We start from the raw sequence: 19,576 nt of genomic DNA, 5'->3' as shown, positions 1-19,576 counted from the left end.
TACGACGGAACTATTCAGTCCTTAGGGAATATAAACATGTTTAGCCCAGTTCTAAATTCACTGTTGCATTGAGAGGGGAAAAAAGACCCTACGGTGTATCCCAAATAACACCCTATTCCCTTTATAGTGCACTACTTTTGACCAGAGTCAATAGAGAATAAGGTACCATTTGGGACAGCTACTATGTTTTCTTCTAATGGCTTTTAGTCCGTTGTTTGGATGGGAGTTTAATTCATTTTATTTTAATGAGAAGTATTTAATAATTAGCCTGATTTCATTAAAGTGGTGTGGAACCCCATATATAACATACAGCATATGTTTTGTAGACGGAAAACTCTTCTGATTCCCACCATGTATTCAGCCAAACAGGCGGTGATTTTTTTTTAACACATAATAATTGAACGCACATAATGGTGCTGACGGTCTAGTCAAGGTGTTAGTCCTACTGTGTTAGTGGCAACGGTAGATGCTCTGCACATGGACCTTTTTCTCTTCAGTGTGAAGCATCAACAACTTGATAATCACAAAATAAAGTGCTACCTAGGGGCCGGAATCCATCTCAGCACGGAAGATCCGCGTTTAAAGGTCATTTTCCGATTGAGCCGACATATGCAACGTTTTAACCATGAATGCAGTCTCCGCAAAACGCTGGAACATTGCCTTGAAATTTAAATTGCGCTACAGTGGTGTTAAAGGTTATTAGCTGCACAGTTCTCCGTTAAGAAGCATCACATACTTGATCATCAGAATGAATGTTAAAGAAAGGGAAGCAACCGTCCGTTGTAAAACACAGACGTTATGAAGAGTAACTCTTTGGGCTGGTGGTTGGAGAGAATCCTTTCTGTCGCCTCTCACAGTTCTGTCTGTCTCCCTGTGTGCCAGTGTGATAGGTGCATGCAGGGAACGGTATCCGCGTGTTCCCTCCCTGACACAGGGATGTTTCTAGCAGGGCTGGCCTGCTGGCTGCTGTGTCGTAGTCTGTTTCAGAAGAGACCGCTAGAGGACATGGCCCAGGACAACACTGACTACGAACCGGAGGAAGAGGTGAGTGGAGGGAGACACACACAGACACACACACACACACACACACACACACAGACACACACACAGACACACACACACACACACACACACACACAGACACACACAGACACACACAGACACACACACACACACACACACACACACACACACACATGCTTGTACGGGGCAGTACTCCTTAGACACTGTGGATCCTAAGGGGCAGTACTCCTTAGACACTGTGGATCCTAAGGGGCAGTACTCCTTAGACACTGTGGATCCTCAGGGGCAGTACTCCTTAGACACTGTGGATCCTAAGGGGCAGTACTCCTTAGACACTGTGGATCCTAAGGGGCTAAACAAAGATGTTTCACTGTCCTCGTTTCTATAATGTTGTAGCCTTGATGTTTTGGGTCTCTGTGTCTCCGGATTAACAGACACCCAAATATCACCTATGTAAATAAAATGTTGACATGGCCTGTTGATTAACGAGACACACTATTTATATTTTTATTAGTATTATCTGGTTATATATTGTTGTGTCTCAATGGGCCACGAGGCTAGAAATAGGGGCTAAGTGCAATGGTCAGGTCACTCTGAGGAAGAGATCAAAACACCAGCCACCTGTTCACATCCTGTACAATGGATTACAGTGAGCGAAAAAATAAATCAATCTCTGCTTTTTTTATTGAGTGCTCCAACTCCTTTCTACCTCGAATGAGTCCTTTTGGAAGTTTTTATTGGTCAGACCTTCTCACAATTACTTCACTAGTTTTATTTTTACATTTACATCATTTAGCAGACGCTCTTATCCAGAGTGACTTACAAATTGGTGCATTCAACTTATGAGAGCCAGTGGGACAACCACTTTTATTTTATTTTAATGGGGGGTGGGGGAAGAAGGATTACTTTTATACTATTCCAGGTATTCCTTAAAGAGGTAGGGTTTCAAGTGTCTCCGGAAGGTGGTCAGTGACTCCGCTGTCCTGGCGTCGTGAGGGAGCTTGTTCCACCATTGGGGTGCCAGAGCAGCGAACAGTTTTGACTGGGCTGAGCGGGAACTGTGCTTCCATAGAGGTAGGGGAGCTAGCAGGTGGAGCGGGGTGACATGAGAGAACTTGGGAAGGTTGAACACCAGACGGGCTGCAGCGTCTCTGGATAAGTTGTAGGGGTTTAATGGCACAGGCAGGGAGCCCAGCCAACAGCGAGTTGCAAATCCAGACGGGAGATGACAAGTGCCTGGATTAGGACCTGAGCCGCTTTCTGTGTAAGGTAGGGTCGTACTCTGCGAATGTTGTAGAGCATGAACCTGCAGGATCGGGTCACCGCCTTGATGTTAGCGGAGAACGACAGGGTGTTGTCCAGGGTCACGCCAAGGTTCTTTGCACTCTGTTAGGAGGACACAATGGAGTTGTCAACTGTGATGGCGAGATCATGGAGTGGGCAGTCCTTCCCAGGGAGGAAGAGCAGCTCTGTCTTGCCGAGGTTCAGCTTGAGGTGGTGATCCGACATCCACACTGATATGTCTGCCAGACATGCAGAAATGCGATTCGCCACCTGGTTATCAGAAGGGGGGAAAGGAGAAAATGAATTGTGTCGTCTGCGTAGCAATGATAGGAGAGACCATGTGAGGATATGACAGAGCCAAGTGACTTGGTGTATAGAGAGAATAGGAGAGGGCCTAGAACTGAGCCCTGGGGGACACCAGTGGTGAGAGCACGTGGTGCGGAGACAGATTCTCGCCACGCCACTTGGTAGGAGCGACCGGTCAGGTAGGACGCAATCCAAGAGTGAGCAGCGCCGGAGATGCCCAACTCGGAGAGGGTGGAGAGGAGGATCTGATGGTTCACAGTATCAAAGGCAGCAGACAGGTCTAGAAGGACAAGAGCAGAGGAGAGAGAGTTAGCTTTAGCAGTGCAGAGAGCCTCCGTGACACAGAGAAGAGCAGTCTCATTTGAATGACCAGTCTTAAAACCTGACTGGTTTGGATCAAGAAGGTCATTCTGAGAGAGATAGCAAGAGAGTTGGCTAAAGACGGCACGCTCAATAGTTTTGGAAAGAAAAGAAAGAAGGGATACTGGTCTGTAGTTGTTGACATCGGAGGGATCGAGTGTAGTTTTTTTTTAGGAGGGGTGCAACTCTCGCTCTCTTGAAGACAGAAGGAACATGGCAGCGGTCAAGGATGAGTTGATGAGCGAGGTGAGGTGAGGTAAGGGGAGAAGGTCTCCGGAAATGGTCTGGAGAAGAGAGGAGGGGATAGGGTCAAGCGGGCAGGTTGTTGGTTAATGAAATATGTCAGCGCTGGAAAATAATGTTTTAAGACATATTTTAAGGGTTTATTAAACTTAATTAAATAAAAGTAAATATCCACCATGGACGTCTAATTAGGGACCTATTTCAGAGTTCAGAGGGTGTTTCCTTAATCTGAACATTATGAAGTATCTGAAGTGTTTTTCCTTGATGAATTGTTTCTGGTTCATCATATACTATGGATCATATGGCCAACCCTTAGAAGACTCCCACTCCTCTCTATCTTTCTCCCACCCTCCCCCCTCTGACTCTCCTTCCCATCAGTACTGCCAGGCGTAGTGCCCCAGCTTCAAACTCTCCCATGGTTCATAAACACCGATACTGAGAACAGAATATGAGTTTAGGAGAGAGAGTGTTCCCCAGGAGTGATGATAGAGTTGGAAGGCAGCCCCCCTGGCATTAAGCCCCATCCCTGGCATCTGCCATCCTCTCGCTTTACGACTCTTAGTTCATTAAAACCACAAACAGAGTGGCACAGATGGTACTGTCACCCTCACACACAAGATAATGACACCTACTACTGCCATATAGAAATAGATTTGCTGACTGTAGTGTAGTAGACAAACATATTTGTATTATTTTTGTCCTCTCCTGGTGACATCAGATTCAGTCATGTTTCAGAACCATGGACAGCTCATGTTTCAGAACCGTGGACAGCTCATGTTTCAGATCCGTGGACAGCTCATGTTTCAGAACCATGGACAGCTCATGTTTCAGAACCATGGACAGTTCATGTTTCAGATCCATGGACAGCTCATGTTTCAGAACCGTGGACAGCTCATGTTTCAGATCCGTGGACAGCTCATGTTTCAGATCCGTGGACAGCTCATGTTTCAGATCCGTGGACAGCTCATGTTTCAGATCCGTGGACAGCTCATGTTTCAGATCCGTGGACAGCTCATGTTTCAGATCCGTGGACAGCTCATGTTTCAGATCCGTGGACAGCTCATGTTTCAGAACCGTGGACAGCTCATGTTTCAGAACCATGGACAGCTCATGTTTCAGAACCATGGACAGCTCATGTTTCAGAACCGTGGACAGCTCATGTTTCAGAACCATGGACAGCTCATGTTTCAGAACCATGGACAGCTCAGGTGACAAACCCACTGTACCACACTGTACCATTAGCGCTCCATTAGGACGGCTGGCCACCCCTTTCTTAGAAGACTGCAAGGTTGAAAAAAATAACCTGTGTTCGGCGGTGTCTAGAACCAGGTTCTGATTTTGATAGGAACAACTATGTATCCATTTTGGATATGGAAAGGTTGGCTTTAAATGGTTTAATCACTGTTTGTGATCTATGACTGTCTCCCCTCTCTACCAAGGAGGAAGAGGAGAAGTTGAGCCTTGATGAGAACGTCCTGTTGGATGAGGACTTTGAGGCTGGGTACGAGGCTGGAGAAGAAGAGGAGGAAGAGATGGAGGAGGAAGAGGAAGAGGAGGAGGAGGAGAGCACCAAGATGAAGATTCTGCGTCACATTGCGGGCGTGGCGTCCAAAGTGAAGGAGATCATTGGGAATCTGATAACCACCGCAGGAAAAGGGGTGGTTACTGTACTGTTAGGACTCACAGGTCAGTGTTTCTCAGTGAGAGAGAGGAATCAACCCCTGAACCACTCTCAGTCGCTCAATGTTTACGAACACTTCTTTTATGACTGTTATTTATATTTTTGAATATGACTATAGAGTCGTTCCACCTCAAACAGCACAAGATGATTTCGACCCACCATCAATGGCAAATTTCTCTGAACAGGGAAAACAACCCATCACGAAATTCACTGAGAATACACTACATAGTATGAATAAACAATGCTCCAAGCCGCAGCTTCATACCACTTGTCAAACAGAGAACTGATATTGTATACTGGCCGTTAAGAAGTGGTTTGGTCCAAATCGGATGTTGGGTATTATATTTAATGAATATTATGTGAATCCTATTCATTGTAATGGGCAATTTGGGTGCAATTAATTAGCTTCATTTCTCAGAGTTCAAATAACCTTTCAACAAAGTAATGTTTCAGGAATGTCAATCTTATCTGTTTCTAACTACAGAAACGATTTCAGAAAAATCTGACATGGTGGGATGTCATGGCTTGCTGAAATGGAATGGAACGACCCAAACCAACAGATGTTCTTGATCAGGTCATGTTGTCAGGAAAAACTCCCGGCCCTATCCAATACAGTATACTTCAATGCTGCCATCTCAACCACAGTGTAGCCTACTGTATAAACATCTATGTATCTGCTTCTAAGTGTGTCTTGTCCACATTCAGGTGTAATACTGCCCTCGCTGACATCGGCGGCCTATTTCTTTTGTCTTCCTATAGATCTTTAAATATCAGCATTTCTCTATAGTATCCGTTTGCATCTATATGTGTCTGTCTGCATATTGTTCTGTTTCCACCAGGTATCATGCTGCCCTCCCTGACACATTATAAGTGTATCTGTGTATTTTAAAGGTATCATGCTGCCCTCCCTTTTTCTTTTTTCTGCTGCCCTCCCTGACGCTTTATAAGTGTATCTGTTTTTTTATCATCTGCCCTCTGACGCCGCAGTCTACTTTTTCGTGTTCCTGTTCCTGTGTACGTGGTGGTCATTCTGCCGGACCTTCGACACCCTCATCTTCAGCTGTATGTGTGTCCTCATGGCCATATTCAGCGCTGGACACCTGGTCGTCCTCTACCTCTATCAGTTCCAGTTCTTCCAAGAGAGCATCCCTTCAGAGGACAGCTACATCAGGTTAGATACAGATTCTTTCTTTCTTTCTTTCTCAGGCTGCCGTGGTTTTAACTCTGTTTGATGACAGATATGTTAGTTACCCTGGCTACTTTGGCTGCTGGGGGTTTACTATAAAGCTCAACTCCAGTTAACGGTGTGCATTCAGTAAATCTGCAGTTTCATAGTAAATATGAACTTTTACAATTACTAAATATATACAGTATCGCCACACCCAAGCAGAAGCCAAATCCACTTGTATCAATCTACCAGGCTTCTAAACGTAGTGTATCCTTGTTCCTCAATATTTACTGTCTGTAACAGATGTTGTCATTTATATTTTATGTATGAGAAGGGATTGGTAGGGAGACCATTAGTTGTTTGTGGCAGGTTGTGGATAAGTGGTAAGGCAAAATTCCTAATCGACCCTTAACCATCAACCCCCCTAGACAGTCTTTTAGATCTGAAACAACTGGATCAGTGTGAGCATGATAGTAAACTCCACCCAGCCTGCCCCGATTGCACAAGCTACTCATCAGTGTTGCCCTTGTCGCTATTATATCATAAATACTTATTTAGACAATGTATTTTAGCAGTGTTGCCCTTGCCACTGTGTCCCTGGCCCAGATAGCCTTGGTGTTTCTGGAGAGTATTGATTCTAATGTCTCTAATCTGCTGGCCTTACATCACAGCAGTGTGTCAGGTCCAATGCCATTATGGCTATCTATAGCATTAGCATCACCTTATATAGCAACTATCACCTTGTGTACCATTAGCATCACCTTATATAGCAACTATCACCTTGTGTACCATTAGCATCACCTTATATAGCAACTATCACATTGTGTACCATTAGCATCACCTTATATAGCAACTATCACCTTGTGTACCATTAGCATCACCTTATATAGCAACTATCACCTTGTGTACCATTAGCATCACCTTATATAGCAACTATCACCTTGTGTACCATTAGCATCACCTTATATAGCGACTAACACCTTGTGTACCATTTGCATCACCTTATATAGCGACTATCACCTTGTGTACCATTAGCATCACCTTATATAGCGACTATCACCTTGTGTACCCTTAGCATCACCTTATATAGCGACTATCACCTTGTGTACCATTAGCATCACCTTATATAGCGACTATCACCTTGTGTACCATTAGCATCACCTTATATAGCAACTATCACCTTGTGTACCATTAGCATCACCTTATATAGCAACTATCACCTTGTGTACCATTAGCATCACCTTATATAGCAACTATCACCTTGTGTACCATTAGCATCACAGCATATTTTTTTTGGGGGGGGTGGGGTGGGGTAAGGGGGGGGTTAGAAGGATTACTTTATCCTATCCCAGGTGTTCCTTAAAGAGGTGGGGTTTCAAATGTCTCCGGAAGGTGGTGAGTGACTCCGCTGTCCTGGCGTCGTGAGGGAGCTTGTTCCACCATTGGGGTGCCAGAGCAGCGAACAGTTTTGACTGGGCTGAGCGGGAACTGTGCTTCAGCAGAGGTAGGGGAGCCAGCAGGCCAGAGGTGGATGAACGCAATGCCCTCGTTTGGGTGTAGGGACTGATCAGAGCCTGAAGGTACGGAGGTGCCGTTCCCCTCACAGCTCCGTAGGCAAGCACCATGGTCTTGTAGCAGATGCGAGCTTCAACTGGAAGCCAGTGTAGTGTGCGGAGGAGCGGGGTGATGTGAGAGAACTTGGGAAGGTTGAACACCAGACGGGCTGCGGCATTCTGGATGAGTTGTAGGGGTTTAATGGCACAGGCAGGGAGCCCAGCCAACAGCGAGTTGCAGTAATCCAGACGGGAGATGACAAGTGCCGGGATTAGGACCTGTGCCGCTTCCTGTGTAAGGCAGGGTCGTACACTCCGAATGTTGTAGAGCATGAACCTACAGGATCGGGTCACCGCCTTGATGTTAGCGGAGAACGACAGGGTGTTGTCCAGGGTCACGCCAAGGCTCTTCGCACTCTGGGAGGAGGACACAACGGAGTTGTCAACCGTGATGGCGAAGATCATGGAACGGGCAGTCCTTGCCCGGGAGGAAGAGCAGCTCCGTCTTGCCAAGGATCAGCTTGAGGTGGTGATCCGTCATCCATACTGATATGTCTGCCAGACATGCAGAGATGCGATTCGCTACCTGGTTATCAGAAGGGGGAAAGGAGAAGATTAGTTGTGTGTTGTCTGCGTAGCAATGATAGGAGAGGCCATGTGAGGATATGACAGAGCCAAGTGACTTGGTGTATAGCGAGAATAGGAGAGGGCCTAGAACTGAGCCCTGGGGGACACCAGTGGTGAGAGCACGTGGTGCGGAGACAGCTTCTCGCCACGCCACTTGGTAGGAGCGACCGGTCAGGTAGGACGCAATCCAAGAGTGAGCCGCGCCGGAGATGCCCAGCTCGGAGAGGGTGGAGAGGAGGATCTGATGGTTCACAGTATCAAAGGCAGCAGACAGGTCTAGAAGGACAAGAGCAGAGGAGAGAGAGTTAGCTTTAGCAGTGCAGAGAGCCTCCGTGACACAGAGAAGAGCAGTCTCAGTTGAATGACCAGTCTTGAAACCTGACTGGTTTGGATCAAGAAGGTCATTCTGAGAGAGATAGCAAGAGAGTTGGCTAAAGACGGCACGCTCAATAGTTTTGGAGAGAAAAGAAAGAAGGGATACTGGTCTGTAGTTGTTGACATCAGAGGGATCGAGTGTTGGTTTTTTGAGAAGGGGTGCAACTCTCGCTCTCTTGAAGACGGAAGGGACATAGCCAGCGGTCAAGGATGAGTTGATCAGCGAGGTGAGGTAAGGGAGAAGGTCACCGGAGATGGTCTGGAGAAGAGAGACTATCACCTTGTGTACCATTAGCATCACCTTATATAGCAACTATCACCTTGTGTACCATTAGCATCACCTTATATAGCGACTATCACCTTGTGTACCATTAGCATCACCTTATATAGCAACTATCACCTTGTGTACCATTAGCATCACCTTATATAGCAACTATCACCTTGTGTACCATTAGCATCACCTTATATAGCAACTATCACATTGTGCACCATTAGCATCACCTTATATAGCAACTATCACCTTGTGTACCATTAGCATCACCTTATATAGCAACTATCACCTTGTGTACCATTAGCATCACCTTATATAGCAACTATCACCTTGTATACCATTAGCATCACCTTATATAGCAACTATCACCTTGTGTACCATTAGCATCACCTTACATAACGACTATCACCTTGTGTAGCATTAGCATCACCTTATATAGCAACTATCACCTTGTGTACCATTAGCATCACCTTAAATAGCAACTATCACCTTGTGTACCATTAGCATCACCTTACATAACGACTATCACCTTGTGTACCATTAGCATCACCTTAAATAGCAACTATCACCTTGTGTACCATTAGCATCACCTTACATAACGACTATCACCTTGATGGTCCTCCATTTCCTTCCTTTCACTTTGCACAAGGAGGGAGTGGATACGCTTTGTGTATTGATATGCTGCCTTCTGAAAGACAAACTCATTGAAATGACTTGCTTTCGTCCACACAAGTTCACCTTTGATGACGGCTGTTCTTGCTGTATAACAAATAAGAGAAGGATGAGTAGTGTGTCACGGATTCAGCCGAGGCTGCTCCTCCTCCTTGCTCGGGCAGGCTTCGGCGTTCATCGTCACCGGAGTACTAGCTGCCACCGATCGATGTTTCTGTGTTCTACTTGTCTTGTCTATATTGCACACACCTGGTTCCAATTACGATAATTTGTTTCCCTATTTTTCCCTCTGGTTCCCTCATGGTGTTGTGCGTGATTGTTCGTTGTTTTGTTGTCATTGACATGTGAGTCGGTATATATGTTAATTTACTTGTGACAAGTAAAGTACGTCGTTGACTAAGTTCTGTGTCCTGCGCCTGACCCCGTCCTACCGCTACACACTGACGCATGACATGGTAATGGTGAGAGGTTAGCATGTCTTGGGGGTATGATCTTTGACCCCCTGTAACTTTCTCACTCATCATTATTCACGATTCATTCAGGACTATCCGTAATCATGGTAGCATCCACATTAATGTAGAAGTGTTTAGAAACATATTATATTCTGATTTACACACTGACGCATGACATAGCCTGTGTCACGAACGTTGAGAGACGGGTCAGACCAAGGTGCAGCGTGGTATGCGAACATGTTTATTAAATCAAATAAACATTAAACAAAAACAAGCAACAACGTAACGTGAAGTCCTCCGGCTAAACACATACGAGCCTAACACGGAACAAGATCCCACAACTAAGGTAGGCAAACAGGCTACTTAAGTATGATCCCCAATCAGAGACAACGAGCGACAGCTGTCTCTGATTGGGAATCACACCCGGCCAAACCTAGAAATACACATCTAGATCCTAAACATAGAAATTCTAACATAGATCCTCACGCCCTACCCAAACCAACTAAAGACAACAGGCCTCTCAGGGCCAGGGCGTGACAGTATTATCCATGCAAACCTCACAGTGATCACTTCTATTGAGTTAACTGGTACCTTGGTCACCCAGGCAGTGGAACAGAACGTGTATAATAATGTATAATGGTGGATTACATAGTCAACATCAGGTTATGGAATCATTCAAAACTTTTCTGATGAGTATTTGTAGGTGTGACAGCCTGTCACATCATAGCTCTTTGACTCACAGAATGAGATAAAGACAGCTAAATGTAATTTCTCACTTTGTCGTAAAGTATTTTAACGAAGCATCTAATAGTTAGTCAACGGCTAAAGATACACAAGGCCACTTCTATGTTAATTTAAACAGATCGTCTTTCTGTCATGTTAATTTTCCCCTATTAGCTCTTGTTGACTTTCCACAGCCTCTGAGGTAATGTCAGTCTCTCCGATGTCATCTAGCGTTAGTGATGCATTAAAAACCTTGGCCCCAATGAGTTGATAACAGAGCCCTAGTACCTATGAATGCATCCCGAATGGCACCCTGTTCCCTATATAGTGCACAACTAAAAAGTAGTGCACCATATAGGGAATAGGGGGTGCCATTTTGGGACGCACCCTATGCCCTCTTCCACAGTATAGTTTCCTACACTACACTACAGTAGCCCTAGCCCTCAGTGTCCTAGCCTACCAGGGAAACTCACCCCACTCCCTAAATACGTGTTGTGCCGACCTGGGTTCAAATACTATTTGAAATCTTTCAAATACTTTTAGGTGTGCTCTAGCCTTCATGGGGTTACCATATGGGCGTGGTTTTGATTCTGTGGGATCCATTGAGCAAGGCGAGGTGAATCAAGCCCATCTAAAGTATTCAAAAATGATTTTGAATAGTATTTGAACCCAGGTCTGGTATAACGTTTTTGTTGTCCCTATGGTACAATAGGCTAGCTCTCCGGCTCCTGTGGGAGTCCTAATTTTTGTTTGTTGACAGAGGCCTGGCCTTGCTGCCGGGCTGGCTGTGTGGCGGTGCTAAGTGAGGGTGGTGACAGACTTAGCTTCCTGCCTCCTCAGCTTACAATAGACCAATCTGGCTACAGATCTGGGATCTGCTTTACCTCCCCCAATCCTTACCTTAACCATTAGTGGGGAAATGCAAAACTGACCTTAGAACAGTGTCTAAGGGGAAACTTCGCCCTACTCCACAATAGACCAATCCCCTTTCTCTTGATTCCCTCTCACGTTTCCCTGGAGTGAGCACTGGTGCGGATTGGTGTGAGGGGATACGGTGGAAATGAATGCTTAGTTACACACCAATCCCCATTGTTTTCAGATCGTTGATCAGGGAGACGGTGGAGGAAGGGAATGGGACACTCAGGTCATGTGACCTGCTATTTTCCAGCTGCAGGAAGAGAGTGAACAGCAAGTAGCACGGAGGGGCGGGGCGGTAACTGGTGGTTTGGGTTGCATCTCAATACTCTCCTTGTCTCCTCTCCTTCATCTGCATTGACAGAACTGGGCAGGTGAAAGGAAACTGAGTCTGACAGTGTATGACCCTGCATTTGCGCGAAGCTCCTGTCTGCACTAAGGATAATGTATTACCGGGAATAATTCATATTTATCCAGAGAGTTCCGGGAAATGCAGAAAAAAATTGGAAGTGGCCATTTAAAGCGTTTAAAACCAAGATATGCCAGGGTTCTCCCCAAATGAGAGGGGCGCAGGGCCACCTTGTCGGCTTGTCTGCGCCAATATGTAAAGATTTCAGAACAAATGAAACTGATATTTGGTGACGATAAAAGTCTTTGATCGGCCAATGACATTGTTGTGAATTTGCGAAACAGGCCGTTCAGAGCGTTACCATGGAGCGTGATGAACGTCGCTCTGGATAATGTCGCTCTGGATAACGTCGCTCTGGATAACGTCGCTCTGGATAACGTCGCTCTGGATAACGTCGCTCTGGATAATAGCGTCTGCTAAATGACTAAAATGTAAATGTGCTTTTCAGCAGCAGGCTATCAGAGTGCACCCCCGAGTATAGAATCACACAAACTTTGTAACAGCAGTCAAAATGCTCAAAGTTGCTAAGTTTGCTAGATAACCGCCTTCAACAAATGACAGAATATTATCCTATATTTGGCAACATCGAGTTGATTATACATTTTTATATTTTTAGTCATTTAGCAGAGACGCTCTTATCCAGAGCTACTTACAGTTAGTGAGTGCCTACATTTTTTATTATTTTTTTCATACTGGCCCCCCGTGGGAATCGAACCCACAACCCTGGCGTTGCAAACGCCATGCTCTACCAACTGAGCTACATCCCTGCCGGCCATTCCCTCCCCTACCCTGGACGACGCTGGGCCAATTGTGCGCCGCCCCATGGGTCTCCCGGTCGCGGCCGGCTACGACAGAGCCTGGATATACAGATAGCAGATCAGCTCATGAATAACGGGGCGATGAAGAGTGGAAATAGTTTTAACCCCCTAGAGTCGATGTCCCCCGGCACCACAGGACTAATACAACAATCCCCATCAGAATCCATCAGTTGAAGGTAGAGATATCTGCATTGGATGCGTCTCGATCCACCACATCCGCCAGTGTCTCACCTCCGCATCTGCGGTGGAAGGTAGCAGAGCTAGAGCGGTGTGTGTCAGACCAGGAAACATCCCGAAAATTGGTCTTCTCACGGAAACGTCTGTAGCGTCCAAACGGTTTGGCCTAAAAACTATTATGACTCCTCTATGGAAAGATGAGACTCTCTCTCAATTTTTGCTCTACAACCCCACAAGGGTCTTGGGACACTTTTGAAGTCGGTACATCTGATCTGCCAACTTCTGTCTGTAGCGTCTAAACCGTTTGGCCTAATATGACCCCCTCAGTCTCTCACTAGGACGCCCACAAGCCTCTCAAGACTAGTCTGAAGGTAGCTTGGTACCAGTTTAAAAATGAATGAATACCTTAAGGGGTCCTAAAACTCCAAATCAAATACTGTAGCTAAATGATCCTTGGTATGACCATTTTAAAACAATCCCAGATGTTAGCTTAGTAGAACGTGCTTTAGTAATGCAACCTATGGATTACAGAATAAAGTTAGGAATTGTTAATGCGGGACAGGAGTCAGGATTTTGGGGTTTCAATTAGATTGGGACTTGGATAGGAAAATAGCTTAGGCTCCAGGACAGGAGAAGATAGAATTGTCCCTCTCATGCCTCTCTGAATTAATATAATAATAATATAATATAATAAATTGAATTGTTAACAGACTTCATGTCCGTGGCAGAGATGCCTATGTAGTGAACTGTCCATAGGCCTATCACATGTGATTTGTCTGAAGAATCACAATGACAGGTCAAAGAGGCACACATTCTTTTATAGGCTATACTGTAGGGGGTTTCCCGCAGGGTTTATTAACCGCATTCAGGTCGCGTGTGCAGTCCGGCGGTGTCAATTATGCGTGTGCTTTAAATACGCTAGGCTAAAGGCTTCCATGGCTATTGTGAAGTAAACACGCTAGGCTAAAGGCTTCCATGGCTATTGTGAAGTAAATACGCTAGGCTAAAGGCTTCCATGGCTATTGTGAAGTAAATACGCTAGGCTAAAGGCTTCCATGGCTATTGTGAAGTAAATACGCTAGGCTAAAGGCTTCCATGGCTATTGTGAAGTAAATACGCTAGGCTAAAGGCTTCCATGGCTATTGTGAAGTAAATACGCTAGGCTAAAGGCTTCCATGCGACAACCTGTTTGGACAATGTGCTGTTTTATTTTTTGTTAATCTGACGCTGCGCATGTTGTGTATTTTGTGAAATTGCATTAGTGCCACATTGGGGAAATTTTTTGTAATTCCCCGGGTCTTGACATTCGATTTCCCGGAACAGTCGCGGGGTCCTGGTACCGGTGTTAATCCCTAGTCTGCACCTTCGCTCCTCCTTGCTTTGACTGTAAGGACTGAGATCAATATTGTGTTTTGGAGAACTCAAGGTTTCTTCCAGTAATAATATAATATACTGCTGGTTAAGAATTATTGGCTGATGCACCGGCAGATCGATTCAGACCAATTTAACTCCTATTCGAAAAGTCTGGCCAACAACAATACGCTTTAAATAATATAACTTTTACCTTGAGGCTGATGTAATGTATAATAATATTATATTATTTATAGTTCTGTTTGCTCTGGTCCCTTATAGACTAGTAGTCTTAACAACATTTTTACATTTAAAGTCCTTGCATTAAATGTACTGCTGTGTGCAGCCAATATAGGCCTGCCGTATACCGGTTGTGTTTATACATTTATTTTGACTAAATACTATATGTAAACTGTATACATACATTCAATATATTGTACGCCTGTATCTAACCTTTATCTAGGTGCTGTAATTCTCAATGAGATAACATCTATTTCTCAATAGAGTTGTGGTCTCCCTCTCTCTCTCTGGTCTCCCTCTCTCTCTCGTCTCCCTCTCTCTCTCTGGTCTCCCTCTCTCTCTCCTCTCCCTCTCTCTCTCCCTCCCCCTCTCTCTCTCTCCTCTAGTCTGTTCGGCATCTCATCCATCATCCAGACTGACTGTTCCTCTACCTGGAGGTTGATAGTTAACCCTGACCTGGCCTGGCACCACTTCCTGAACCCCATCATGCTGCTGCTGCTGTACTACACCCTGGCCACGCTCATACGCCTCTGGCTCCAGGAACCCACAGAGGTAGGGAACAACATAGAGACAGAACCCATAGAGGTAGGTAACAACATAGAGACAGAACCCACAGAATGGACAAAATTATTCTAAATTCTAGAATGGAATGGCTATCAATTCTATAGTAGAATGGACATGGTTCTGAATTCAAAATGTATATTTGAAACTACACCACCAAGCTTCTACACTCAGCTCTCTCTCTCTCTCTCTCTCTCTCTCTCTCTCTCTCTCTCTCTCTCTCTCTCTCTCTCTGTCTCTGTCTCTCTCTCTCTCTCTCTCTCTCTCTCTCTCTCTCTCTCTGTCTCTCTGTCTCTCGCTCTCTCCCTTTCTCTTTTTTCTCTCTCTCTCTCTCTCTCTCTCTCTCTCTCTCTCTCTCTCTCTCGCGCTCTCTCTCTCTCTCGCGCTCTCTCCCTTTCTCTCGCGCTCTCTCCCTTTCTCTCTCTCTCTCTCTCTCTGTCTCTCTCTCTCTGTCTCTCTCTCTCTCTCTCTCTCTCTCTCTCTCTCTCTCTCTCTCTCTCTCTCTCTCTCTCTCTCTCTCTCTCTCTCTCTCTCCCTCTCCCTCTCCTGCTTTTCTCTCCAACCCACCCTCCTCTCCTCTTTTTATAATGGTATTGTAGATAGATCAGTGGTAATATAAAGAGGACAATGCCTGCTCCTGTAAACCTTTGGGGCTGGGGCTCAGGGCTGGGGCTCGGGGCTCAGGGCTGGGGCTGGGGTTGGGGCTGAGAACTGGGGCTGGGGCTAGGGCTGAGAACTGGGGCTGGGGCTGAGAACTGGGGCTGGGGCTGAGGCTGGGGCTGGGGCTGAGAACTGGGGCCGGGGCTGAGAACTGGGGCTGGGGCTGAGAACTGGGGCTGGGGCTGAGAACTGAGGCTGAGGCTGGGGTTCAGGGCTGGGGCTGGGGTTCAGGGCTGGGGCTCAGGGCTGGGGCTGAGGGCTGGGGCTGAGGGCTGGGGCTGGGGCTGGTGGTGAGGCTGGGGGTGAGGCTGGGGCTGGGGCTGGTGGTGAGGCTGGGGCTGGGGCTGAGAACTGGGGCTGGGGCTGAGAACTGGGGCTGGGGCTGAGGCTGGGGCTCAGGGCTGGGGCTGAGGGTAAGGCTGGTGGTGGGGCTGAGGGTGGGGCTGGTGGTGAGGCTGGGGCTCAGGGCTGGGGCTGAGGCTGGTGGTGAGGCTGGGGCTGGGGCTGGGGCTGAGGCTGGTGGTGAGGCTGGGGCTGGGGCTGGGGCTGGGGCTGGGGCTGGGGCTGGGGCTGGTGGTGAGGCTGGGGCTGGGGCTGGGGCTGAGGCTGGTGGTGAGGCTGGGGCTGGGGCTGGGGCTGGTGGTGAGGCTGGGGCTGGGGCTGGTGGTGAGGCTGGGGCTCAGGGCTGGGGGTGGAGCACATTATTGATCCCTGTATAGGTGTTTTTCCTCCCATAAACAGTGAGGCTTATAATAAAACATGATTACAGAGTAGATCAAGACCTCATCACCCCATCCAACTACATGATCAATAGGCCCTGTACCGTAGGTGCTGTATGTGCTGCTGGTAGAATATGATGATGGTAGTCACATCAAACAGACTGAGGATGTTGGTTTTCCACTAGTCAGTCAGACTCATGTTGGAGACTGTTGACTAGATAGTAAGCAATACGTCTGAGATTTCTCTGCAGTTGATGGAATTGGGTCCAGAATCATCTTATTTTGTTGTTTTGAAACTCCCGATAAGCCCCTCTCCCAGTCTGCTGTCCCAGTGTCTCATCTAACCCCTTATTTTCCTCAGGAGGATGAGGAAGAGGAGGAAGAGGAGGGAGAGGAGGAAGAGGAGGTGGTTGGGAACGGCACCAGGAACTCTGCTGACAAGAGGAGACAGCTGTGGTGGAAAGCTCACCAACGCACAGAGGAGAGAAACGTAAGAGAACCATTATGAAACTTCTGACCTTGCTTTATTTCTGAATTAATACGTTCTTTGTTAATGCGTTATAACTATTGATTATTGGGTAGATTGTGAAGCATAGTTCAGCAATACATATAAAAGGCCAAGATTACATTGCGTATAACACTCCATGACCTTAATTCACCTCGGGGTAAATTCACCTCAGGGTATTTTTAATGCATTATAAACTATCGATTATTGGTTGAAAGATAAAACAGGAATCCTTAGATCAGCAATGTCATTTTACTGACCACATAGCTGGAGGGCCATGCTCTTTACCTCTCCTTACCTCTCCTTCCTTCTCTCTACTTCTCTCTGCTTCTCTCTACCTCTCTTTTCCTCTCTCTGCCTCTCTCTACCTCTCTCTACCTCTCTCTACCTCTCTCTACCTCTCCCTGCCTCTCTCTACCTCTCTCTACCTCTCTCTACCTCTCTCTACCTCTCTCTGCCTCTCTCTACCTCTCTCTACCTCTTTTCACCTCTCTCTGCCTCTCTACCTCTCTCTGCCTCTCTCTACCTCTCTCTACCTCTCTCTACCTCTCTCTACCTCTCTCTACCTCTCTCTGCCTCTCTCTACCTCTCTCTGCCTCTCTCTACCTCTCTCTTCCTCTCTCTACCTCTTTTCACCTCTCTCTGCCTCTCTACCTCTTTTTACCTCTCTCTGCCTCTCTGCCTCTTTTTACCTCTCTCTACCTCTCTCTACCTCTCTCTACCTCTCTCTGCCTCTCTCTGCCTCTCTCTACCTCTCTCTGCCTCTCTCTACCTCTCTCTACCTCTCTATACCTCTCTCTACCTCTCTCTGCCTCTCTCTGCCTCTATCTGCCTCTCTCTACATATCTCTACTTCTCTCTGCCTCTCTCTGCCTCTCTCTACCGCTCTCTGCCTCTCTCTGCCTCTATCTGCCTCTCTCTACATATCTCTACTTCTCTCTGCCTCTCTCTGCCTCTCTCTGCCTCTCTCTACCGCTCTCTACCTCTCTCTGCCTCTCTCTACCTCTCTCTGCCTCTCTCTGCCTCTCTCTGCCTCTCTCTGCCTCTATCTGCCTCTCTCTACATATCTCTACTTCTCTCTGCCTCTCTCTGCCTCTCTCTGCCTCTCTCTACCTCTCCCTGCCTCTCTCTACCTCTCTCTACCTCTCTCTGCCTCTCTCTGCCTCTCTCTACCTCTCCCTACTATCTACATCTCTCTACCTCTCTCTACCTCTCTCTACCTCTCTCTACCTCTCTCTACCTCTCTCTACCTCTCTCTACCTCTCTCTGCCTCTCTCTACCTCTCTCTGCCTCTCTCTACCTCTCTCTCCACCTCTCTCTACCTCTCTCTACCTCTCTCTGCCTCTCTCTGCCTCTCTCTGCCTCTCTCTGCCTCTCTCTGCCTCTCTCTGCCTCTCTCTACCTCTCTCTACCTCTCTCTGCCTCTCTGCCTCTCTCTACCTCTCTCTACCTCTCTCTGCCTCTCTCTACCTCTCTCTACCTCTCTCTACCTCTCTCTGCCTCTCTCTACCTCTCTCTACCTCTCTCTACCTCTCTCTGCCTCTCTCTACCTCTCTCTACCTCTCTCTACCTCTCTCTACCTCTCTCTGCCTCTCTCTACCTCTCTCTACCTCTCTCTGCCTCTCTCTACCTCTCTCTACCTCTCTCTGCCTCTCTCTACCTCTCTCTACCTCTCTCTACCTCTCTCTGCCTCTCTCTACCTCTCTCTACCTCTCTCTGCCTCTCTCTGCCTCTCTATACCTTTCTCTGCCTCTCTCTACCTCTCTCTACCTCTCTCTACCTCTCCCTACCTATCTACATCTCTCTACCTCTCTCTACCTCTCTCTACCTCTCTCTACCTCTCTCTGCCTCTCTACCTCTCTCTGCCTCTCTCTACCTCTCTCTACCTCTCTCTGCCTCTCTCTGCCTCTCTCTGCCTCTCTCTACCTCTCTACCTCTCTCTGCCTCTCTCTACCTCTCTCTACCTCTCTCTGCCTCTGTGCCTCTCTCTGCCTCGCTCTACCTCTCTCTACCTCTCCCTACCTCTCTCTGCCTCTCTCTGCCTCTCTCTACCTCTCCCTACCTCTCTCTGCCTCTCTCTACCTCTCTCTACCTCTCTCTACCTCTCTCTACCTCGCTTTACCTCTCTTTGCCTCTCTCTACCTCTCTCTGCCTCTCTCTACCTCGCTTTACCTCTCTTTGCCTCTCTCTACCTCTTTCTACCTCTCTCTACCTCTCTCTACCTCTCTCTGCCTCTCTCTACCTCTCTCTACCTCTCTCTACCTCGCTTTACCTCTCTTTGCCTCTCTCTGCCTCTCTCTACCTCTCTCTACCTCTCTCTAACCTCTCTCTACCTCGCTTTACCTCTCTTTGCCTCTCTCTACCTCTCTCTGCCTCTCTCTACCTCGCTTTACCTCTCTCTACCTCTCTCTACCTCTCTCTGCCTATCTCTGCCTCTCTCTACCTCTCTCTACCTCTCTCTACCTCTCTCTGCCTCTCTCTGCCT

The 19,576-nt window shown here is 47.0% G+C and overlaps 1 protein-coding gene across 1 annotated transcript in view; it reads left to right on the top strand.

Moving 5' to 3' along the window:
- LOC121534514 (piezo-type mechanosensitive ion channel component 2) overlaps positions 1 to 19,576 on the top strand; it is a gene marked incomplete at its 5' end in the record, with an annotated part of 210,421 nt that overhangs the window by 47,263 nt on the left and 143,582 nt on the right. Inside the window, 6 exon segments of the mRNA XM_045206050.1 lie at positions 891 to 920; positions 922 to 1,044; positions 4,656 to 4,902; positions 5,737 to 5,763; positions 5,882 to 6,068; positions 15,034 to 15,232. Of these exon segments, the coding sequence (XP_045061985.1) occupies positions 891 to 920; positions 922 to 1,044; positions 4,656 to 4,902; positions 5,737 to 5,763; positions 5,882 to 6,068; positions 15,034 to 15,232 (813 nt within the window).

Source organism: Coregonus clupeaformis, chromosome 21, assembly GCF_020615455.1.
Source record: "Coregonus clupeaformis isolate EN_2021a chromosome 21, ASM2061545v1, whole genome shotgun sequence".
Taxonomy (NCBI): Eukaryota; Metazoa; Chordata; class Actinopteri; order Salmoniformes; family Salmonidae; genus Coregonus; species Coregonus clupeaformis.
The sequence above is the reverse complement of the archived record's forward strand: the minus strand, read 5'-3'. Positions and strand labels throughout refer to the sequence as shown.